The 24,527-nt window shown below is 47.9% G+C and overlaps 1 protein-coding gene across 1 annotated transcript in view; it reads right to left on the bottom strand.

The window, feature by feature from the left end:
• The window catches only part of BTBD16 (BTB domain containing 16), a 59,978-nt gene that overhangs the window by 21,820 nt on the left and 13,631 nt on the right, over positions 1 to 24,527 (bottom strand). Inside the window, exons 5-10 of the mRNA XM_010332175.3 lie at positions 23,399 to 23,542; positions 19,403 to 19,492; positions 18,175 to 18,289; positions 10,480 to 10,549; positions 9,194 to 9,324; positions 413 to 532 (exon numbers count right to left, since the gene is read on the bottom strand). Coding sequence (XP_010330477.2) covers positions 413 to 532; positions 9,194 to 9,324; positions 10,480 to 10,549; positions 18,175 to 18,289; positions 19,403 to 19,492; positions 23,399 to 23,542 — 670 coding nt within the window. The remainder of the gene's footprint in view (positions 1 to 412; positions 533 to 9,193; positions 9,325 to 10,479; positions 10,550 to 18,174; positions 18,290 to 19,402; positions 19,493 to 23,398; positions 23,543 to 24,527) is intronic.

Below are 24,527 nucleotides of genomic sequence, written 5' to 3'. Positions count from 1 at the left end.
CTAGAGAAATATAAATGTGAATGACCTGGTCTGATTTCGGTACATTAAAAAATGAATTTTATTCAACCTGAGAAAGCTGATTGTTTTTTTAATGAAGTTCTAAAGGTGAGGGTAGTGTGGTCATTTTCCCGAACAGAGGAGTACCTTTTGTATCATGCCTGTTACTGGACACAAGTTCCCAGAAGCACCTGATTATCTCATAGTACAACACCTACTCGCTATTTACTTTTCTAGGTAATTTGGTGTTTTGAAAGCATCCTATAATCTTAGGCCCTATTAAAAACAAAAAACCTGCCCTCTGAATGATGCTATGAAAAATTATATCACCAATGCTTTTCCCCCGTGATATTATGAGCAGTGTTTTACATTTCAGTATTTATACATTTCATCAATCAACACTAAGTTGTGTTACCTCTTAAAAAACGTCAGCATGGTTTCCTGAGTTGGAATTGCCATAATCTTGTGGTCTAGTTGCAAGAAGACCCAAAAAAGTATCGTTTTCACAAGACGGAATTCACTAAAGGTAAACAACCTGGCCAAAATAAAAAGATTGAGAAGAAATTTTAGAAATAGCACAAAATCATGCTGCTGCTAAGAAAATGGTTAGAATGAGTTTGAGAATTAGGTGACACCACCCTTGATTCTGAAGGTAGCCTCAGACTTTAAGCAGTTAAAGAGCTTGCTCAAGGACCCTCAACTGGGAAATGGCAGAACTAGGATTTGAATCTCAGCAGCCTGGCACTGGGGCCAGTGTTTTCACCCACCCTCTGTGCCCCTGCAAAACAACGATCATCATTTAATGGGCTCTTACTATGTGCCAGGTGTTCTCAAGATGTTTTCTGTAGATTCTTTCATTTAATTCCACACAACCGTGCTGCAAAGTTAGGATACAGTCCTTACTTTTCTAGATGTAGAAATTGCAATTAACCCTATGTTTATTTGAAATTTTCGTATTTTGTTCATCATGGCACTTTTGCATCAATTTTACTTCTAATATATTACACTAAAATAGACTACATCTTCATGACTACGTTTTCTTGATGCTCCCTTAAATTTTGCACCAAGGTGAGTGCCTCACTTGCTCCACCTCAGTTCTGGCCATGATTGAGGGCTGAACCCTGAATAACTTATCCAAGGTCACACAATTCTGGGCTCAGACCTGGGTACAGGCCAGGTTAGAATCTCAGCTCCTCGCCAGACTGGCTGTGGAACCTCCTGCGAGTTGCTCTACTGCCCTGCAGCTGCGATGTCCTCATCTGTGAAAGTGTGATCACAGCAGCGGCTCAGAGGAGAGTGCTGCAGAGGGGATGAGGTGAGCGGATGAGTTTCTTATCGCTCCCATAACAAACTGTCATAAACCAAGTGGTTCAAAACAACACGAATTTATTTTCTCATCATTCTGGAGGCCAGAAATACCAAAGGAGGTAAGATCAAGTTGTCAGCAGGGCTGTATTCCTTCCAGAGGCTCAAGGGTGAATTCTTTCCTTGTCCTTTCCAACACCTAGACGCCACCCACATTCCTTGGCTTGTGGCCTCTTTCTCAGTCTTTAAGTCAGCAGTTCAGCATCTTCAAATCTTTCTATGGTTCTGACTCTTTGGCCTCCTTCTTCACATTTACAAGGTCCTTGTGATCATACTGGGCCCACCCAGATCTTCCAGAATAAGCTCCTCATTTTAAAGCAGTCTAAATTTTGACTGCTGAGAAGTTTCTATTGTACAAAACTTCATTTAAAAGGTTTTTCTATTGAATCCAGGGTACTCTGAAGATCGAAGCCTGTGTAAAATGCTACCAAATGGCAAAAAGCAACAATAAACAGTTTGATTTTTACTTTTCTTTCTAACATACCAATGCTTAGCCAGAACTATTCAGTTGTCAGTAGTAAATTTAAAGACAAATGGCCCGTTTTCCTCCAGTGCATGAAACATACCATATTTATACCTGCAACTAAGTGTTAAAAATTGTGATTTGTAACTCTGTACTGCCAGTATTAGAACTAAAAATCTACAATACGCCAGTGCTTAATGCTTATATAAATGTGGATTTGTCAGCTTTTATGTAATCTGTAATATGAACAGCAGGAAATACAAAGAGTTACACAGTGTATGCCTTAAAAGGCTGTTTCTTAAAGCTGTTACAAGGGGGTGATAGTATTTCAACTAGTTATCAGCAAGTGACAATACATTCCACCATAAATATACTCTTATTCTTCTAGCTTTTAGACTATATGAAAAAAAACTGGATGCTTCAAAGTACATGATGAGAGAAGGGAACACTATACATGTGTCATGGATGAACTGAAGACTTTGCCTGTTCATTTTTTAAAATATTATTTTCAGGTCCTTTGCTTACCAAAGGAGACCCAATTTCACTCAAATGTTTTGAGAACTGTGTTTAAATAAACGCAAATGAAAAAAAAAACAAAACAAAACAGTAGTGTACTAGGTAAAAAAATATATATATATAGTACATATACACCATAAAATACTATACAGCCATAAAAAAGAATGAAGGCATGTCCTTTGTAGCAACATGCGTAAAGCTGGAGGCCATTATCCTAAGCAAATTGACACAAGAATAGAAAACTAAGTACTGCATATTCTCACTTACGCAGTGGGAGCTTAAACATTGAATACACACGGACACAAATAAGGGCCTGCTTGATGGTGGTGGGTAGGAAGAGGGTGAGGATTGAAAAACTACGTATAGGGTGGTATTATTCTGTTCTTTAATTTCTATAAAGAAATATCTGAGACTGGATAATTTGTAAAAAAAAAAAAAAAAAAAAAAAAAAAAAGAGGTTTAATTGGCTCACAGTTCCATGGACCGTACAGGAAGCACAATGCTGGCATCTGCTTGGCTTCTGGAGAGGCCTCAGGAAACTTACAATTTTGGCAGAAAGTAAAGTGGGCGGAGGATGTCACACAGCTAGAGCAAGAGCAGGAGACAGCGAGGCAGGAGGTGCCACATGCTTTTAAATGAGCAGATCTCAAGTGAACTCACTCACTATCAGGAGAACAGCACTAGGAGGATGGTGCTAAGCCCCATTAGTGAGAAATCTACCCCCATGATTCAATCACCTCTCATCAGGCCTCACCTCCAATACTGGGGATTACAATTCAACATGAGATTTGGTGGGGACACATGTCCAAACTATATCAAGGATACTATGCTAATTACCTAGGTGACAAAATTATCCATACACCAAATCTCTGTGGCATGCAACTTACTCATGTAACAACCTGCACATGTACCCCTGAACCCAAAATAAAAGTTGGAAAGAAGGGCTAGGCAGAGTGGCTCACGCCTATAATCCCAGCACTTTGGGATGCTGAGGTGGGTGGATCATGAGGTCAGGTTGGTGGATCGTGAGGTCAGGTGTTCAGGACCAGCCTGGCCAAGATGGTGAAACCCCATTTCAACTAAAAATACAAAAATTAACTGGGTACGGTGGCAGACCCCTATAATCCCAGCTACTCAGAAGGCTGAGGCAGAGAATTGCTTGAACCTGGGAGGCGGAGGTTGCAATGAGCCGAGATTGTGCCACGGCACTCCAGCCTGGGCGACAGACTGAGACTCCATCTCAAAAAAAAAAAAAAAAAAAAAAAAAGTTGGAAAGAAAGAAAAGAATCAGCTGATTAGTGACCTTAGTTCCCTCTGCAGCCTTAGTTTCCTTTGCCATACAACCTAACATATTCATGGGTTCCAGAGAGTGGGATGTGGACATCTGTGGGGCCATCATTCTAATGACTGCACACATACAAAGTGCTTACACAGTGCCTGGCACATCATGACATGCTCAGCGGCTGGAAGCTCTTATGCATACGTGACAGGGTCAGGTCCCAGCTCCAGAGTCTGTGCAGTGCCTGCTGCAGCATATGGCCTCTCCTCCATAAATGAGCATTGCCAAAGAATAGCTGCTACCCCATAATGGCAGCTCTGTAAGTGTGGCTGTTTCCCAAACCCCTTCTCTAGCAGCCTCTGACAGTAATCTTTGGAGCCATTTCACCACTTCTTAAACCCATCAATATTTTCAGCCTCTGACCATGGACATAGCACCCTGGCCTTAAAATATGCCACCACTTCTTCATTCAACCACTGCCTGTGGTTATGGTGGGTGGCACAAAAGACAAACTGTGACTTTAAAGGATACTGGAAATGTCACCCACTTCTCATGCTATTTCTGAACAGAGTAAAACTGTCTCTGTCCTCTCCTTTGGTTTTCAGACCACCTACAAATGCATGGACTTTGACTCTGGCCAGACAGGACCAAGTTTGCCACCATCTGGGCAATCATCATGAGGCAGGAAGGGGACACTCTCCGCAGAGCCACTTGGTATGATGTCCCCATGAAGAACTTTGTCAGTGGGGCTGGCAAAACGAAGTGACTTCTAATGGAAACTCCACACCTGAGGTCTTCAAGCCCAGAAGGTCCTTTAAGGTCTTACTAAAGAGGAGCTAGCAGCAACATGGGGGAGTCTTGGGAGCTCCATGAATCAGAAACCTGGTTGTATTATTTATGAAGGATAATTATTAAAGTAAATTCCTCTGTCTTTAGGTCAATATCAGACCTGAAAGTATTCGTTTCTGCAGCAGATAATGACACCAAAGACATTCATATACCTTTTTATTTACCTAAGAGTTCTGATGGCCTCAATCAAGACAGAACTCACAAGGGCTTGAACCTCCCTCTCTGGGATGCACCATGTGTGTTTACTGGCACTCCCAAGCAGCCATTGGAATGTAACTGATATTTGTGCTTTAGGAGAAAAAAGCAATGCTTTTCATAAGACACTGTCCTCTATTTTTTACCGAGAAAATTATATATAAACACTAAAGGCCTTCTGTGCATATAGACCATAGAGAAAGCCATGACCGTGGGAGTAAGATATGAACAAGGATGCCCACTGCTGCATCACTTGTCTTGGCAAACAAACAAACAACATAAAACAAAAGGCCATTAGGAAGGGAATGAAAAGAGATCACTGTGCATTCATCCAATAGAACCACGTACAATTAAAAGTTAAAATGCTAATCCGATATGTAAATATCAATAAGGAGAGAACACAACACACAATGTAAGCGAATAAGCTGCAGAATGTTGCAATCACGATGAGAACACGTATTTCAAGTTTAACTCTTTTGAGCCAGTATTATTTATGTGGCAAGAGTAAAATCAAGTAGATTAAATCTGGACAAGTTCCTAACAGTGGTTTAATTGTCTTGAGGAGGGGAAGGAGGGAGAAAATGAGGCAGGGAATGGGGCTGGGAGGGGCACATAGGTGACTTCTGCTTCACTGGCAATGTGTGACGTCTCAATTTAAGACAAAATACTAATATTCGCTCATTTGGGGAGATGATACAACTGCATTTTGTATTATCATCCTACTTTTATACTTTTTTACAGTAAAAATAATATCAGTATTCTTATTGTTCTTGACCATCAGTAAGGAAAATGAAGGCATCCTGCAGAGCACATCAGCGGGCTGGTAATGACCATGGGCTTTAAGCCACGTGGGTTCAAACCCCAACTCCCATGTTGCATGGAGGGACCATCAGCTGATCCCATCCTTGGCTATCATCTCTATCCCACGGGCAAGAAATGCCAATAATAGTATCCACCGCATTAGGCTGCTATAGGAATCAGTCTGGATAACCCACCCAGAGTGTTCTGTATACAACTAGTGCTTAATAATTGGTGGGTATTGCTAGTATTAGCTAAAGCAGCATTGGGTTCAGGGACTATTACATTTGAGATGGGTGCCCAGAGGTGTCCCAGACACCCATGGGAAACTTGTCCCATGCTGAAGGGCAGGTTGTGGAACACATGTGACAAGGAGGACATGCATAGCTCTTCTTGGGGAAATCTTGAGACCCCGAGACTTCTCGGGTCATAGACGGGAAATTGGGGAGAACTGGAAACACAGGAGGCAGTGCTGCTGGTTGCAAGGTCATCTTTTGTTGAGATGGGAGCTAGATAGTGCTCTGAGGTCTCTAACCTCCTAAGTCCGCGAGGAGCTTGGTTTCCAGGAAAAAACTTGGAATGAAAGTTTCTTAATATTAGAGTTAGTAGAACAGGGTCACCGAGCAGTGACCTCTACAAAGAAAATTAACTGAAAACCAAATGCCAGGCAAGTAAATTAAAACCAGAGGCCCAAGAGGTTAGAAAAACTGTAGCCTGTTTTACCCCAGGTAGTTGACACGATGGAAAACAAAACCTAAAGGCAGATGAGCTCGAGGGACTTCAGATGGAGAAGCCAAATGGCCCAGAAGCTGCAGCCTCTGTTAAAAAAAAAAAAAAAAAAAAAAAAAAAAAGGACGTTGTTCCAAACACCTGTGACCACAAACTGGGGGACTGGCCCCACAGCTGGGGGGGCAGATAAGTCAGGCCAAAGGCCACTCCATCCCTGACGCTGACGCTGGAGTCTGCATTTCCACACACCCCACTCCGGGGCCACGTGGCTCCTTGGGACCATCAGTTCTCGCTACATCCTTTCAGTTGCTGGTAACCTTGGCCTCTGTGAACGGCGGTGAGGGGTGCAGCACCCAGGGCAAGATGTGGACTTTGGAGCCAGTGGAGGCCCTGCCCTGCCCATCATTAGCCCTCTTCTATCAGAGATAACAACTGTGCCCATCACAGGGAGTGGGGAGGATAGAAAGGGACAGTGCGCACAGCACACAGCACACACTGCAGTGTTAGCTCGAGAAAGATGCATTCTGAATCAGCTGTGGACTATGGTGCCGACTCCACGAGCCAGCAGCCTGAAACTCACAAGCACCCTAATATGAGAAGCCCTAGCAGGTGAAACTTCTACCAAGCCTCCTTCTTCCTAAACCCTGTCTCCCACCTCTCTCAAGCTTTAATGCAGGCTGCCAGTAGAGATCAACCTCAGATGTGAGCAGAGCCTGGGGAGCGGTCAGCCTGGGCACGTGGCTGATGGCAGACCAGAAGCCACACAGGGCTCTTCCCCCTTCAGTGATAGCCTTGGACTGTCTGTTCAGACAGCTCCTGGGGAGCGGCCAGAGGAGCAGGACCCATTTTCCACATCAGTCATGTCTGCCAGGCTGGTGAGTCTAGACACTTGACACGTAATGCTCCTGACCTCTTTTCCTGCCCTGTGTGCGTTTGTCAGGCTTATCCCACCACGAACATTCTGGTTGTGGTCAGACATTTTTTCTCTTTAACCAAGTTAATGCTGCCAGGGTGTGACAGCTCAGCCTTTCCAAGGGAGGGACAATGTTATGAAAACTCTAAGAGATGCCATGTTTATCTTTTCTTCAACAATTACACAAGCTTGCTCCACTGGGGAGTAGGGGAGCGCCTGAGTGGGGGAGAGCAGAGAACACCACGGAATGACTTTAGGAGTGTGCCCAATACCCTGGGCTGGCCTGAAGCTGGGACTCCTGGGGCTTCCCAGAGAATGTGGTCTCCTTCCCTCCGTCCCAGAACTCCATTCTACCTGCCTCACATCTCTGCAAAGGTCAGGGCATTACATGCTACGTAGCCACTTCAAACCAACAGTAGAATAAATCTTTATAATCTAATTTCTGAAACCAGAACCCTTTCCACACATAAACATGAGTAAACACTCATTTTCTAATATTCTACTAGGATTTTCAGCAGAATGTAGTCTTCATTTTTGAAATTTCCTCAAAGGTAATAAAATTTTGGTAACTTGGAAATGAGTACCAAGATCTTTTTGAACAAAGTCCTAAAGAGATATGACAACTAAGTGGTCCTAAACAGAGTCCTGCATTGGAGGAAAAAAAAAAAAAAAGCTATGAAAGACAGTATTGGGCAAGTGACATTCAACTATTACATCAATGTAAGTTTTTCAAGTTGATAACTGCACTATAGTTATATTTTCAAACAATTCTTCTTCTTAGGAAATAAACACTGAAGCATGTGGAGTAAAGGACCTTAATAAATGTGACTTACCCCAAATAGTAACAGTTCAGAAAAAACAAGCGTAAAAATAGATACACGCAGAGATGCAGATGATGGAGCACGCGGGGCAGAAATTGAACTCTGGCGTGATCAACGGTACAGGGTGCATACAGTCTATGCATTATTCTTGCAACTTTTCTGTAAGTTCGGAAATTATTTTCAAATACAAATGTTTCAGACACAAATACAAAATAGAAAGTTCTTTTGACTTAGTCTTTTCACTTCTGGGAATTCAATGTGGGGAAAGAATCTGAGATGAAGATAATGTTGAAGGATGTTCACCAGTGTGGTATTTGTATTGGTAAAACATTGGAAATAACCTAAAAAGCCTGGCATGGGGGAATATCTCCAGGGAGAAGGAGAGCTGGCAGGGGACAGGCATTTCAGGCAGGAGGATGGGCATGAAGCGGGGCCCGGTATGGGGAGGTGTCCAGCAGGGAAGTTTCGGGGGTCCCCGTGGCTGCACTCATGCTGTGTGAGATGAAAGAGCCAGGTCCAGAGGCAAAGGCCATTGGCTAGAGATGCGATCAGAAGGGGGTCCAGACTGGAAGCAAGACAGTTAGAGGTCACCTTGGTCCAAATAAGAGACATTGAAGCTCCGGCCTTGGGCTGGGGCTGCTACCAGTGGAGAGAGGTCCATAGCGCCGGACTTGATTTGGAAGTAGAAATGACCCCAGGGTCGGGGTGCGGCCAAAGTGGGGTCCAGGACTCTCAAGGCTCTAGCTTGATCCGCTAGTCAGATGGTGGAGGAACACTGGGGGCAGGCTTGGGTGCAGGAAAGGGCAGGGGCACTGAGAGTTGGGTTTTAACTCTATTGCCAGAGAAGTCAAGCAGGCGGTCAGACATGTGGGTCTAGAATTATTCAGCAGAGGAGTCAGGGCTGGAGATGTAAACCGATGCAGGGCAAGAGATTTTATTTTCTATAATGAATGTGCATTAATGTTGTCAGGACTTTTTTCTAAAAATTACTTAGGTAATTAAGTCTTTCATTTTTCGTACCCAGGTGAGTAATGAGACAACAGGGACTCAGAGGGTCCCTACCCACAAGAAGGAGTGTGAAGGGAGCTCTGTCCCCAACCCTGCACACAGCACCCTGAGTTCCAGCCCCAGCTGAGACCCAGCTGTCCAGGAGGCCAGGACGCTTAAGGCGTGGGTACAGCCTCCCCCAGAGCCCCTCCCCACCCAGTTTGGTCCCCACTTTCTCCCAAGCCCCTCTCAAGACCCGCAGCCTGGGAGCCAGCTCTGACCTGGGAGACTTCAGTACTTTGTGGAGCAGGTCCTGCGGGATTCTGCGGAGGTAGACCTGTGTCCCCAGTAGAGGAACCAAGTTCATTTCCAGCCACTTCTCGCAGGCCGTGGTAAGCTGCTCTTCCTTGTACTAAGACAAGAAAAGCCGGTTAATGAAGGAAGTCCTGAACTCTTGGCACCCTCTGCTGGCCTGCGAGGACGCTACATGTGTGCTCAGACAGAGTCGCTGCAGACACGCTCAAACGTTTTCTACAAAATACGTGAACCACAGCAGATACCGTTTTCAAAGTGTTTTCTACGCTGGAGCCGCTGCACTTGGTTGACTTAAATCAATCCTCACTGAAAACCTACAAGATGGGTTCACAGTCTTCCCTATGTTACTAGTGGGGAAACATACTCCCAGGGTCCTGCTCTTGCCTGTGTTACGAGCCACACAACTCGTAAGTGGCCGAGCCGATGCGAACCCACCAGAGGCCTTGCACGCTGGCCCAAGTCAGTGGCTGATCAGGGAGAGCTCAGGGGCTGTGCCTGCGGGAGTTCTGAGGCTACGATGTGAACACACCCCAAAAGCAAGAATTAAAGGGCAGGGGAAGTAGAAAACGCTTCCCCCCAGGGACCCTGAGAGAGTCTTAGCACACCTCAAATAGCTTCAGGGCCTGGGGTGCTTCTGAAGCCCAAGAGTTGCTGAGAAATGCTGACCAGAATGCAGATGCCACCACAAGTGGCCTTGGAATTGCCAGGGGGGTGAAGGGGAGGACGCGACAATGGAAACTGTGGCATGCTGACTGGTAACCCCCCAGGTCATTGATGGCCACACAGGGGGAGCTGGAGTCAGGAGGCCTGGGGTTTGGACCCAGCTGGTTTCCCCGGGCACTGAGGTTGCTGCCCTCCTTGGCTCTGTTTTCTCCTCTGAGAATGAGCATTGGGTTCTATCATTTATTCCTAACTCTGGCACACTGACTAGACCCAGGTGGGTCCAGACCTCACAGCTCCAGCAAGAACGTCCTGGAAGCTCTTCTGCCATTTCAGTGAGAAAGGCTCTGCAGCTTCTTCCCCACCTCAGATGAGTCTTTCTACTTTTTTGATGTTAAAACATCCTTTTAAAAATAAAAAGTCTTTTTTAAAACAAATGTGTTCATGTCGCAAAATAAAATATATCTGTGATGTCAAATAGATCTTCTGGGGGGGATCTTAGCCTGATGGGTGAAATCCCAGCATCTGGGCTGCTCCTGAAGCTCCCCCCACACCCGCGGGGGGCCACGTGCCCTATCCGGATTGTTCTCACCTTGCTGCCAGCCTCGTAGAACTTCCTGATGGTGATTGGCGTGAGACCGGCCATCATCACATCCACGCACCTACAGAGAGAACTGCAGTTTCTGGAGGAGCCCCATGCAGCTTTGGAGAAGCGAGAAGTCCCAGAGCTGCTTTTTTTTTTCTTCTTTTTATTATACTTTACGTTCTGGAGTACGTGTTCAGAACGTGCAGGTTACATAGGTATGCACGTGCCATGGTGGCTGGCTACATCCCTCACCCTGTCATCTATGTTAGATATTTCTCCTAATGCTATTCCTCCCCTATCCCCCAACTCTCTGGTATCCCTCCCCTAGCCCCCAAACCCCCAAAAGGCCCCAGTGTGTGATGTTCCCCTCCCTGTGTCCATGTGTTCTCACTGTTCAATACCCACTTATGAGTGAGAACATGTGGTGTTTGGTTTTCTGTTCTTGTGTGAGCTTGCTGAGAATGATGGTTTCCAGCTTTATCCATGTCCCTGCCAAGGACATGAACTCATCCTTTTTTATGGTCGCATAGTATTCCATGGTGTATATGTGCCACATTTTCTTTATCCATTCTATCATTGATGGGCATTTTGGTTGGTTCCAAGTCTTTGCTATTGCAAACAATGATGCAATAAACATACATGTGCATGTGTCTTTATAGAAGAATGATTTATAGTCCTTTGGGTATATACTGAGTAATGGGATTGCTGGGTCAAATGGTATTTCTATTTCTAGATCCTTAAGGAATTGCCAACACTGTCTTCACTGTCTTCCACAATGGTTGAACTAATTTACACTCCCACCAACAGTGTAAAAGCAGCAGAGACCTTTCACATGGAAGGGAGACTTGCTTTAGCGATATGGACATTTGGCCAGAGGATAAGACCAGCATGGCTTGTTAGAAATAGCTCTGGGCTGGAAGATGAGGCCAGAGATCAAATCCTTCAGGAGAAAACAAAACAAAAACCCTACAGCAAGGCACAAGGGTTAGGGCTCAAAGCTGAAGTGCCACCAGGTGCTGAGTTAAGATTCAATTTTGGCCAACTCAGCCCTCTCGTCACCCCCTTCCTGAGGACTGTCTTCCTGTCCAGAGCCTTATGGTGCCACCAGAGGGGCCTCAAGCCCCTTTCCACTCTGTGCACAAATGGAATCAAAGAGAAGCTTTCAGATGAAAGTCTCTGTGTGCTTACGACTAAGACCTGTTGATTTGGCTCACCCACCCATGAAGGATCTGTTCACTGAGCATGTACTAGGTGCTAGGCACCCAGCGAGGTCCTTGTTGTGCAAAGAACAAAACTGATGGGCCAGTGAGGTGACATGTTAAGTCAACTTTCAGACAGATAACCACATTTAACAGTTATGTTAAGGGTTAAAAAGTTAAAGAACAGGTGATGAGAAGGTAGAAAATGGGGACTTCAGCCTAGTGTGGTCAAATCAGGAAAGTGATCAGAAGTCAGAAGAATGGCACTTAAAACCTGAAAGGGGCGGGCAAAGCATCGGTCAGGCCAGGGATTGGAAGCCAGGATTCCAAGAAGGGAGGAAACAGCATGTGCAAAGTTCCTGGGGCAGGAGCAGGTGCCACGCTTTGAGGAGATGTCAGGGCTGGCACAGCTGCAGGGCAGTGAATTCGACACTGCTCCACACTGCCCCTTCTCTCTCCCTCTTTGACTACTGTAATTCGCCTGGGCTCAGTTCCAGCACCACTTCCTCTTGGAAGTCTCCCTGATTGCTCCTCTCCACACACCCCCTTAGCTTTCATTTCCATGACTTTCTTCTTCTACCTGGTTCTTTGCCACCCTCCAAGAAGGGCACGGGCCGGGGTGGATGGAGTGCGGTTGGTGTCCTATGTGGCAGTTAGGGTCATGGACATTTCAGCGACTGAACTTTCACAGCTAATATTAACCTATCTTCAGCAAAATTGACTCAAAGGATGTTCATTCATTGAACAGGACACCAGAGAATAGCCACTGGGATCTCATGTTGAAGCAGCACTTTGAACTCATTATGACTCAATGGTTGTCCTAAGCTCAGTGGAGATACATACTGCTCACAGGCAGAGGCTTAAAGGACATCTAGAACCTTCTGCACTTATTCTAAAATGTATCCTTCAAGAGGCCAGACCAGAAGGCAGCTGGGGTCTCATTGCCACCAACAACCACATCCCTGAAGGGCAGCTTTGACTGAGTTGCATTTTGGTGTTCTGCTTTTGCCAACACCAGGGAAAAAACATTACAAGATTTATTGTTCTATTTACGAATATTCTATAGATATTGTTGAGGACATCGATCATTAGTTTGTTTGGGGTCATCTGCTGAAGACATTCACAGTTTTAATACTAACAGTAGCTGTGCTTCTCCCAAGTGGTTTTTTTTTTTAATTTTTTTTAAGAGACGGGGTCTCACTATGTTGCCCAGGCTGGAGTGAAATGGCTATTCACAGGTGCAATCCCACTACTGATCAGCATGGGAGTTTTGACCTGCTCTGTTTCCGACCTGGGCCGGTTCACCTCTCCTTAGGCAACCTGGTGGTCCCCTGCTCCTGGGAGGTCACCATATTGATGCCAAACTTAGTGCGGACACCTGATTGGCATAACTCACTAAAGCCCAGAACTCCTTGGCTCAAGCAATCCTCCCACCACAGCCTCCCGAGTAGCCGGAACTACAGGCATGTGCCACCGCACCCGGCCAAGTGATTTGTTTTTTAAACTTTTAACTAGTTTTTATTTTTATCTCATGTCACTGATCAAGTTTCCCTGTTTATCTGCTGCTAGCAAGTCCAGAGCTGGAGGTGTCGCCCATTTTAGGAAGAGCATGGGTTATTAGAGTTAGTATACACTTTTAGCCTTTCCATTTTTTTCTTTCTCCTTAAGAAAATAATAAGTTGGTGTTCTGTTGCCTTATTTCATGGACTCGTGGAAGCCACTCAAAGCCTTTACTAGAAGAATTTAAGAAACGATCAATGAATAAGTAATCTGGTCACAACCAAGGCACTTTCTCCCCTTGTGTGCTCGGACTGGCCCTTCAAACCATGAGACCGACTCTATCCGTGAGAAAGTGTCCTGAGTACTGGGAAACCTGTGCTAAGGAAACATGGGGCGCTGCTGTCACCTCCTGGGCATTTTGGCTTCTAGGACTGCTGGGTCCTGTCAATCCTGCACCTTGGCTGTCTCTTGAGCCTACCCTCCTCCTGCTCCCACTTCCCCTGCCTCCTGCAGACCTTCCTGGTCTCTCAGCTGAGCCTCAGCATAGCCTCTCAACAGCTGGCCTCCCTGCCCTGCAGCCATCCCACATCCGTCACACAGTGCGGGCTCAGCCTCAACTACAGAGACTCTGCCACTCTCCCGTCCCACGCCCAGGCTCCCCGCTCTGCTGACTGAACCAAGACCTACGCATGTGGCTACAAGGTCCTGCATGACCTGGGCTCACCCAAACCTCCGGCCATCGAAGCTGCATTGGGTCTTAGTGGCCAGGCCCATCCCAGTTTGCTGCTGTTCCGCCCTGTCCCCTCTCTCTCCCCCTTTGACTGCTGTAATTCTTCCAAGCTCAGCTCCAGCACAACCTCCTCTTGGAAGCCACCCTGATTGCTCCTCCCCACAAACTGCCTTAGTTTTTATTTCCATGCCTTCTTCTACCTGGTTCCTTGCCTCCCTCCATCTCCTGTGAAACAACAGACTGCCAGGTAGCGGCCCTCCCCATCAAATCCATCCTGAGTGCCAGCTCTGTGCTGACCTGTGCTGCTGGTTCTGGAAATGCCACCAGGGACAGATGGAAGCCCTTTCCTCCTGGAGCACATGATCTCACCAGTCAGCAGAGGGTGAAGCCCAAGGTGTGACAAGGCTGAACAGGAGGCTCGAGCCCCAACCTCATGGAGCACAGGAGCCTTTAGGTGCCAGCTTTTATCTGTCAAAACCTACAGGGAACACTAGCTGGGCTTGGAGTTGCCAGGGAGAAATGAATGCCCCAGAAGGTTGGCACCTTCTCTTATGCTTCCTCTTCCACACTGTCAAACCCATCGGCTGGACTGGACTGGAATGATCAGATTTCCCAGACCCAAAGAAGCAAAGAAAGCCACCCAGGCTCACCTCTGGCTCGGGCAGGTGGGGGGGTTTCCAGTTCTAGAAATTCTAAAGGACCAGGCAATTGCACACAGAGGAAGTTCAGCCCTGCATGGAAGCAAGGAAATGCTCTTCTGGGCCTGTGAGCCTGGAGGAACCCACGTAACACAGGGAGGTGCTCCATGTGTATGTGTGTGAGCATGTGTGTGCATATACATACGTGCACACATGTGACCGTCACAATCCCAGCTGTGACTCTAGCCCAAGTGCCAATGAAGATACTGACATGAGAGTCAAAGGAACATGACCCAGTGGAAGCTGTGTGCACACCCTGCATCCCTTAAAGATAGGAGGCCTCGGGTATGTGTGATTCAGAATTAAGCAGTCATCTGGTGATTTCCCCACTGCCTGGGAGCTCAGCTGAGATAACCTGTGAGGTCTTATTCAGTACCTGAACATTGTGAAGCTATCAGAGTGACCTGGGGCACTTCTGTTACACACACACACACACACACACACACACACACACACACACCCTATGGTGCCACACCCTGCCAACTGCACCATCAGCCTCTCAAAGGCAGGCAAGACCCAGCCCAGCTGTGTGCAGGCCCGCCCTGGCCTCTGCCCTAGAATCCCAGCCCCACCACAATTATCTGGAGAATCTTGGGCAGGTCCCATCAACTTCAGGCAAGCCTGTGTTTGCTCATCAGTGCAATGAAAGGTTTGGCTCAGTATCTGCAAAGCCCTTCCTGCTCTGGCATTCAAAACAAGGCAGTGGGAGGGGAACGGAGAATGAAGAACCTGCCATTCTTGGTTCATCTCTGGATCAGCCGGGGGGAGAGTTCTGAAGGCTAGATGCAGCTTCCAGTCTGCTCCTAAGGTAGGGCAGCTGAGGCTTGGAGACAGAAAGTGGCCAGAGGCCCCACTTCAAGAGGGAAGCTGTTCTTCCAGCATTCAGGTCAGAGATACCTTCCTGGACCGCACCAGATTATAGCTGCTCAGAAATTCTCTGTGTAAAGAAGCTACGATTTCATAGTTATACACCACAAGGCTATGCTGGGCTGACAGTGGGCGATACATACAATGGAAAGGGCATGAGGAATCTCAGGAAAACCTGGACTTTTCACCCCAACACCTTCAGGTCAAGGCCAGATTCCTTAGGTGGCTCTAAGAAGCTATACCAGTTGGCTCTGCCTGCACCTACTCACCTCCCATCTGCCACAGCCACGTAACCCCACAGTCTAACTATGCCAAACACACTGGAGAGCCTCTTCAAGACTCCAGGCCCCTCCTCAATGCGTGTCCTCTGCAGAGAGGTCCAGGCACCTGCATTCCCAACAACGCTGCCAGATGCTTATATCTCCTCCTGCTGCATTTTAAAGCATTTTCATAGCAAGTAGTTTGGCCTAATAAAATATTTTCATAGCAAAAAAAAGAAAAAAAAAAAAGATCAAAGATCAAAGGCCTGGCCCCAGTCATTTCAGGATTCTCAGAATGAGGCACTAGCTCAAAAACATTCGTGGGGTTGAATCTGACTGTGTGAACTCTACAAAAAAATGAATTGAAACCTGTAAGATCCCCAGGAGAAATCCGTCTCTTCCCTCTGCAGAGCAGCTACTGTCTTCTCTTGGTTTAGATGGAATATTCATTCATTCCTTCATTCACTCAGATAAAGAGACTGAGGTTTAAGAAGTAAACAAACCAGGCAGACCATCTCCTGTCCTGATCTCTTCTTTATATTGAATTGCATCAGGAATCAGGAAAAAAAGCTACAAGATACCACCTCTGTCCTCAGGACATCAAGCCAGTAGGCACACATCCCTGAAAAAGCCCAGAAGAAGAAACAAAATATTCCAGAGAAATGAATCCTATGAATGATTTTCCACTTGGTTCACTTACCCTTTCATAAACATTCACAGAATGGAGGAATATTATGGGATATACAAAAAAGGAGGGGAAGTTCCAAGAAATGCTCTTTCTTATTACAGATACTAATTTTACTTGAACTTAATAATACATAGCACAACACTTTCCACTTTGGAATTCCCAAACTTCATTCCATCCACCTTTACTCACTTCCGGTGTCTTGGAGACTGCTCGACAGGAGACTTTAGAGGGCAGAGATCCTGCCCATCTGGTCCCTCACCGTCTCCTTGGCCTCCCAGAGAAGCCCAAGAAATTGTCCTTGAAGCAGGTGAGTGAATAAATGAATGTAGGTGTGAGTGAATAACTTGATAAATGAGTGACCCTAAGCAAATCCCTCCTGACTAAATGCCATTGAAGGGAGGGTCAGAACCACAAATGAGCAAATGACGACATTACCACCTCACCCAAAGTGCAAAGCGGAATAGCACAGTGTTAGATGTGCAGGTTCCGGGGCCCCTCGACCTTCGAGTCCTGGCTTCCCTACTTGGCCGCTATGTAGCCTTGGGCAAGTTACTTACTTCCCAAGCCTCCAGTTTTCTCATCTGTAAAATGAGCATAGTAATAGTCCTACCTCCTAGGGTTGCAGGGAAGATGAAATGAGGTCATCCCTGCAAAGAGCTGAGAACTGAAAGGCAAAAAAACACCCCACCCAAAAGCCCTACGCGCTGACGTCTCCTAATCCCCAACAAAGTCCTGGGAAGCAGATAGGACAAATAGTTTGAACCACATTTTATGTAGGAGACCGCCAACGTACATAGAGACTAAAGGGCACCTTATTCAGAACTGAGCACAGACCCTGCATGGACCCAGGTTGCTGTTGACTTTGTAGGAAAAGCCCGGTGCAGACTGGGAGCTCTGACTCTCACCCCTCCAGGGTGCATTTCTATGGCTGCTTGAATGCAGGCAGAAACACCAAGCAACGTCTGTTACCCTCTCACGCTCATGATTTCTGCATCCACGAGCCCAGGCAACCTTTGTCAGGATGAGGAAACGTTCATGTTCAACGCCAACCCACTTTGAATGCCTCCTGGTCCCCCGCCACCTCTTCTCCACACCCCTGACACACCCTGATGAACCCTCCTGCTTGGCAGCCCAGGTGGGCCAGTGGGGTCTGAATGTCCAAAAGAGAGGCTGTGCCTCAAATGGGCAGGGGTGATTTTGGGGCTATTTTTACTTTGATCTTTGCATTTTCCTCTCTTCCAAAAGAGCTATAATATGTAACATTTATAACAATAAAAATATTATTTACAAGAAAAAACAAGACTTTATCTCAAATGAGCAGGAAAAATGAGGACTGACAAGGATGGAGAAGTCAGCTTGTCCTCCAGCGGCCAGCCTCTGTGTATGTGTATGACTCAAAGGAGAGTGATTTTTTTTTTTTAGCCAATAATCAAAAGAGGTGAAATTGATAAGCAAGCCTGGTTTGAGGGCTACTAGGAAGTCACTGCGTATAGGCACAAAGTCTCTCCCCAGGGTAGAAATCCTCCCATTTGCATTTCTTTCCCGTGAATCGAGAATTGAGAATCATTTGGTTAAAATTAGTATGTTGCTAGTGTGAATTAGTGTCTCAGTTCCTTTTCAGGCTCAAGGCCATGCTTGGCATAAAGACACCTGAGATGTCTCAGCTCAGTGAAGAGGAATGTTCTACCAAATGGACCAGGAATTGTCCTTCTGATTCCCCGAGGCCTGGCCCTGCCCAAAGTCAGCCTTGCTTCCTTACCTTTGAAACAGGCCATTGAACTGGAGGATGTGGGCAGAAGCCAGGACTCCCAGCACGTGGTCCAAGTGAATCTCCACCTCACTCATGTAGAGGCTCTTCAGGGCCGTGGCGAAGGCTGGGGAGGCACAGCCAAAAGGGCCATCAGCATGGGGCTCTGCACAGAGGACACCACCCGGGGGGGCCCTCCCTCACTCCTGCAGCTGGGAGGGCAGAGGGGTTCTTAAAGAAAATGCACCATCTCTGACCCAGATGCAGGCACCGCATGGAAGCTGATGATCTGCGCTACCAGCCTTTCCAAAGGAGCTGAGAGTGACGCTAAAGAAAGCAGAGCTTCTGCTGAAAGGATCCTCTCTTAAGCCTGCTCTCAGGGTAAGACCATCTTGGGGTTCTCTAACCTGGGGTCTGTGGCCTGTGCAGGAATGTGACTGCCCAAATAGGTACGGAATGTTGTGTGCCAGTATTTGCATTTTTGGGGAGGCTGCAGAGACAGCAGATTCTCCTTAGAGTCTGGGGCCTTCCAAAAGGTTAAAGACTCTTAGAAAGAGCCAGAATAATTGGATGGTTCAGGAACCGAACTGCCTTGGCTAGGGGCCAGGTGGACCTGGCTGATTCCAAGTCTCGCATGATCGCAAATCATGCTGTCATGCCATCAGAGTGTCCTCTGGCAACAAATGGCCCAACTAGAGCTGAAGTTTCCTCACCTAGCGATTCCTAAGCAACTGTCATCACATGACATCACGCATGTTGCACAAAGAAGCCTGCCTCCGAGTGGCTGCGAAGGGATGGGGAGAGAGTGAGCCCACGTTAGGGGAGGTGGTGGCGGGGCGGAGGGGAGGGGCCTTCGCAGGAAGAGGCAGGTCAAGTGCTATTTGGGAACAAGGCGGGGCCTCACGGATTCCCTGGGTGGGTGTGAGCCTAGAAGGGCAATTCCTTTTGTGCTGGGTCCGTCTCTAAGAAGCCCGCTATTTCCTCCCAGTCTGTGCATCCTTCACACCCTTTCTCCATGACAACAACCTCTCTAGTAGTATTCCACCTTCTTCCATTTCTCCAAGTCACCCTAGCCTCCTCACCCCTTCTTTCTGTGAATGTTCAGGCCTTTCTAAGAAGAAAGCGCTGAACACTGTGGACTGTTGGTTTGTTTTGCTTTGCTGCCGCTTGTTTCAGTTTTAAATCTGGGAGGACCATTTGTTCAACGGCATTCTCAGAACATAGACGAGTGTATACATACGGACTTTAGTGACCAGGGGGTCATTGATCTTCAAGGAAATGATCATCTTCTTCACAGGGGATCTTTCTTTGGTCTTCTTAGGGGATTGAGCTAGTAAAGGAAATGAGATGATGATGGATGGATAACCATGGCGAAGACACAGTGGGAGGCACCCACCACCCTCGCAGGCCCATAAGGTATCAAGACAGGTATCACACTATATTTTATTTGTTTGTTTCATAGATGTGTTTGCATGTGTGTATGTATGTATGTATGTGTGTATTTAGTTTTTGGGGTGAGACGGAGTTACACTCTTGTCACCCAGGCTAGAGTGCAGTGGCACCATCTCGGCTCACTGCAACCTCCGACTTCCGAGTTCAAGCTATTCTCCTGCCTCAGTCTCCCAAGTAGCTGGGATTATGCGCTACCATGCCTGGCTAGTTGTATATTTTTAGTAGTGATGGGGTTTCACCATGTTGGCCAGGCTGATCTCAAACTCAGCCTGACCTCACTTGATCTGTCCATCTCGGCCTTCCAAAGTGCTGGGATTACAGGTGTCAACCACTGCACGTGGCCCACAGACGTATTTTAAATGTTTATTTTGAAATAGTTTAAGGCTCATAAGAAGTTGCCAAAATAGTGCAGAATTCCCACGTATCTCTCTCCTAACTCCCCGCAACAATCCTGTGTTGCCCTGTGGATTGTCAAAACTGACAAACTGATGCTCACACTGCATTTTACATACTGATGGCTTCCCCCAACCCTCTCTCTTATTAGGCTGTGAGCAATTTGAGGGCAGAGGGAACCTCAGTCACTTCTGTGCCCCGAGCACCTGGGGCAGTGCAGAGGCAGGTGGTGGGAGTGCCACCTGCCGAAGGATGAACGTGGGACTGAGGTGTCATGTGGTGGCTATTGTCACTCTGCCCCAGAGAGCTCCACTTTAGGGACCACTGCCACTGAGCATTTCCAAGCAAAAAGGCAGCCCAATTCATTGCTAGCCAATGCCATCCACTCAGTCATTCTAGAACATGAGTTACAGAGTTACACTGCTCTCAGGTGTCCAGAGGTGCCCCACACCCTGGCACAAAAGTCCAGGATCTACTCACAGCCCCAATTCCCACAGGGCCTGCAGCCTCTGCCCACCGCTCTGCCCATCATCCTCTCACCTGCTTCCTCTCACCATGCTCCTCGGGATGGTGTGGACCTCCTGCCCTCCCTCCCTCATCAGGGACCTTCTCACATGTCCCTCCCTCCGAGAGGCCTTTCCTGACCCCACGTGTGAGGTAGCACCCCACTCCCCCACTAACTGGCTTTATGTTTCTTCATAGACCAACTTGACCATGACCTTTTATGAATTATTCTGTGTCTCTGGTGTGCTCTTCCCCACCCCCCACCCCCCAACCCCGCAGCTCAGCTAAGGTGGTCCGCTCCCCGCTCCATCCCCTGGGCCCACCCCAGGCTTCCACACACTGGTGCTGTAAATATTGGCTGAATGAATGCAGCGCATGGATTCCACCGCCAGGGAGCTCAAGGTTCCAGATAATGAAAAGTGATGTGAGCCAGAGCCAAAAAGTCCATCATCCTGTGCAACTATAGAGAAAGAGAGAGCAGAGAGTCCCTTTCCCTCAGTCTCCCCTCGCTGTCATCTGCCACCTGGCTCTGTGCTGGCTCTCATTCAGCAAATACTCAGTGAGAACCTACTAAGTGCCAGGCTTGCTCCACTCCGGATCACATTCTTCTCCAGCGTGACTACAAGGCCTCCCATCCCAGCCTGCCAACCACCCCATGGCAGGGAGTAAACAGGAGGATGCACGTGAGGGTCCAGCACACAGTAGGTACACGGAGGTGGTGGTTAATATTATGTGTCATGGTATTTGCCACGCTTTGCCATCATTTTGGCTTTGTCTGTCCCCTCAGATGGTAAGCTCCTAGCACAATGCCCAGCGTAAGCTAAGCATTCCACATGGGAAGGAAGAAAAGAAGGAAGGTGGGGCGTTGGGGGGAATCAGTTATGTCAGAGTAAGTGAAAGACAGAAGTTCAATATTCCCCCCAGGTTGAGTAAAACCCCCAGATTGGATAAGATATCAGTAATTTGATGACACTCTTCTCCAGGGTTCTCCAAAGCCAAGGTAGTTAGTTTGTTTTTAGTAAGCGAGCCACTTCCTTCTTGGATTCCACGCTAGAGAATAAACATGTCCCCTCCAGGACAGCTGCTCCTCCACTCTCCATGGAAGGAAATGGAGCAGCTGGAGAGCCTGTGCCTCTCTGCAGAGCCCGGCACTCCAGGGTCGGGACAGAAATGCCAGGACAGCCATGCAGATGACCTCGAGAACAGGGAAATGGTGACTGTGAGACAGGTATGCAAGCCACCCTTGTCAGGTATGTTCTTTTTTAAGGGCACATGAAGGACTGTGACTGTTCCTATCAAAAGACATGAATCCCAGGGCTTCATCAGTCCGTGGAGCTTCGGAGGAGACACTGGAGTCGTGACAGTCCAGGGCACTGGGGTTTCATCTCAGCACCTTTCCTGCTGGCTCCTAGCCAGGCACAGCCTCCCGCAGGGAGGCTTGGATCAGAGTGGCTGTCTTAGGAGGGCCAAATATTTTCATTTTAGGAACCCATTCTAGACATGTTAAAGACTGTCACATTAACAACTCCATTTCCCCTTCCAAACTGTCCTGCTTTTCCATGAACTCACTGTCTGGCTCACCAGAGCCTTTCACTGTTGGCCTGGCAAGTGTTCTGACCTGGGTGCCGGGGAGGCGGAAGAGGCTAGTCTGGCTCTTGAAGACGCTGGGACAAAGGCTTCAGAAGAGCACAGAAGCTCATGAGCCAGCATCCAGGTTGCTGTAGTTCTGCGGGAGCTGAGCTGGCTCTCACTGCCTGTGCAGAGGGGAAGGGCTGAGTCAGATTCCCCCAGGCGGCGGGGCTCTCCCTCCAGGCTCGGGCTCAGGGAGGGGAATGACCAGGGGTTCCAGCTGCCTGTCTGGCTCTGGAATAACAGGGCTCTGCTGGCATGTCTCAGAAATGAAAGTCCATCCTGACTGGCATGCTGGCTGGCTTTGGGGGCTTCAAATTTTCCATGGCACCTGCTTACGAGTCAGCCCAACCTGTAGCCCAAAGCAGCAGCTGGCAGTGCAGATGGAGAAGACTTAGAGAGCTGTTGAGAGGCCAGGGTGGTCAGGACTAGAAAAGGAGACAAAGAAAGAAGTGGCCTACATTCTTTTTGGAATGAGGTAGAAGAGAAGAGGAAAGAAAAGCAAAGACAGCAAACAAAATAGCCGCACACATGTGGGCCTCGAGCCAGCATACTGAGAGCCAAACAAGCCGCAGATGTCAGAAGTCTGCCTGCCTTCCACACAGCTCGTTGTTTTCTTTGGGATGGAGTCTTGTTCTGTCGCCCAGGCTGGAGTATAGTGACACAATCTCAGCTCACTGCAACCTCCACCTCCTGGGTTCAAGCAATTCTCATGTCTCAGCCACCTGAGTAGCTGGGATTACAGGCGCCTGGCACCACACCCAGCTAATTTTTGTATTTTTAGTAGAGACGGGGTTTCACCATATTGGTCAGGCTGGTCTCGAACTCCTGATCTTAGGTGATCCACCCACCTCAGCCTCCCAAAGCACTGGGATTACAGGTGTGAGCTGCTGCGCCTGGCCTGTTTTTCTTCTCAAAGAAGTAGGTAGAGCCTCTATGTCTGGGCTGGCCAGATGAGACTCGGGTTATTACAAGCATAGTAACTGGCATGTACTGAGTACCTGCTGTGTGCTAGGCCTTGTTCTAGAACCTCACACCTAGTACCCCCTCTACCCTTCAAAGCTGCATCCTAAGAACTATTATCCCTATTTTACAGTTGAGGAAACGGAGGCTGTCACGGGATGAGATAACACCATGGAGCCTTGCTCTTGACTGCTAGAGTGACTGTGGTCTCAAAACAGATAACCATGTTCCCAGCTGGGCACTCTCAAGATAGAGGGCACCGGGGCTCCAGCACTGGGCGCCGGGGAGGAAGTACCTCGCAGAAGCTTCTCCAGCTCCCTCCGGGGAGATGTGCTGCCCTGTGCCAGGGCTTCCAAGTAGAGCTTGGCCAAGGTCTGAGACTGGAAAAGCTGGGGCTGATGGAGTTCCCATTTGAAGCCCAGGCACTCGAGAATCACATCTGAGGAGAGAAAATGATGCTGAGCAAGCGCATCAGTAACGTCCCCACTCAGACTCGTCAGCAAAGGACTCCCCCGTGTCCTTTGGTAGGTGAGTCATTAAGCAGACGAAGCAGGCAAGCAGCTTCCACAGGCATCTCAGAGAGGAAGCGGTGAAGTGTGGGCCTCGGGGGCGCGGGGGCTTTGAGGGAGACACTGAAGGAGTCTTACAAGGTCACCCAGGACATGACACATGTCCAGGACAGCAGTGGCTAACTGGCTAACAGCTGTAGGATTTCAGAGGCACTCACGCTGCCCTCCAACGTGGGGAATGAGGAAAGGTCATGGAACAGGGAAGCAAGGTGACTGGGACTCTTTTGGGGGGGGCCTTATTCTGGCTTCCCCATGACAGTATTTCTCAGCCATGGCACTGTAAACATTTGGAGCCAGATACGTGTCTGCTGGGACGCTGTTCCATACACCATGGATGCCCAGCAGCAGCCCTGGCATCTTCCTACTGCATGCCTGTAGCACTCCCTCTCCAGCTGTGACAACCAAAAATGTTTCCAGACACTGCCGCGTGTCCCCCATGAAGCCAGATCACCCGCCAATTCCCTGTTGAAGACTACTGGGCTATGGGTACCAAAGCATGACCCATCTGAAAGGCAATAGCAGGCCCATCAAAGAGGCAGGATTCTCGCGACCCTCTCTTGACAATATAAAGAAGGCTCTTTGCAAACGGTAGAAGACTTTCTTCAGGGGCATCTATCCTGAGAACAAAATCAATGATCACCAAAAAAGGGGCTTTTTGATAGGAGGGCAGAGGGCGGAACCAAGGATGGCAGGCTAGGGGAGGCTCAAGAGGTTGTGGGGAGAGGACTCTGCATGGCTCAGCTCCATGTGTTGTTAGCACAGAGCTGGGGGAAGGAGAGGTGCCTAAGACCCTCAATTTCAGTGCCAGACAGGACCTGAAGGGCCACTAGCCCCATCTATGTATTTCTTGGTTTT

The sequence above is a fragment of the Saimiri boliviensis genome, chromosome 12, assembly GCF_048565385.1.
Source record: "Saimiri boliviensis isolate mSaiBol1 chromosome 12, mSaiBol1.pri, whole genome shotgun sequence".
Taxonomy (NCBI): Eukaryota; Metazoa; Chordata; class Mammalia; order Primates; family Cebidae; genus Saimiri; species Saimiri boliviensis.
Note: the sequence above shows the minus strand (reverse complement) of the source record. Positions and strands in the feature narration are given on the sequence as shown.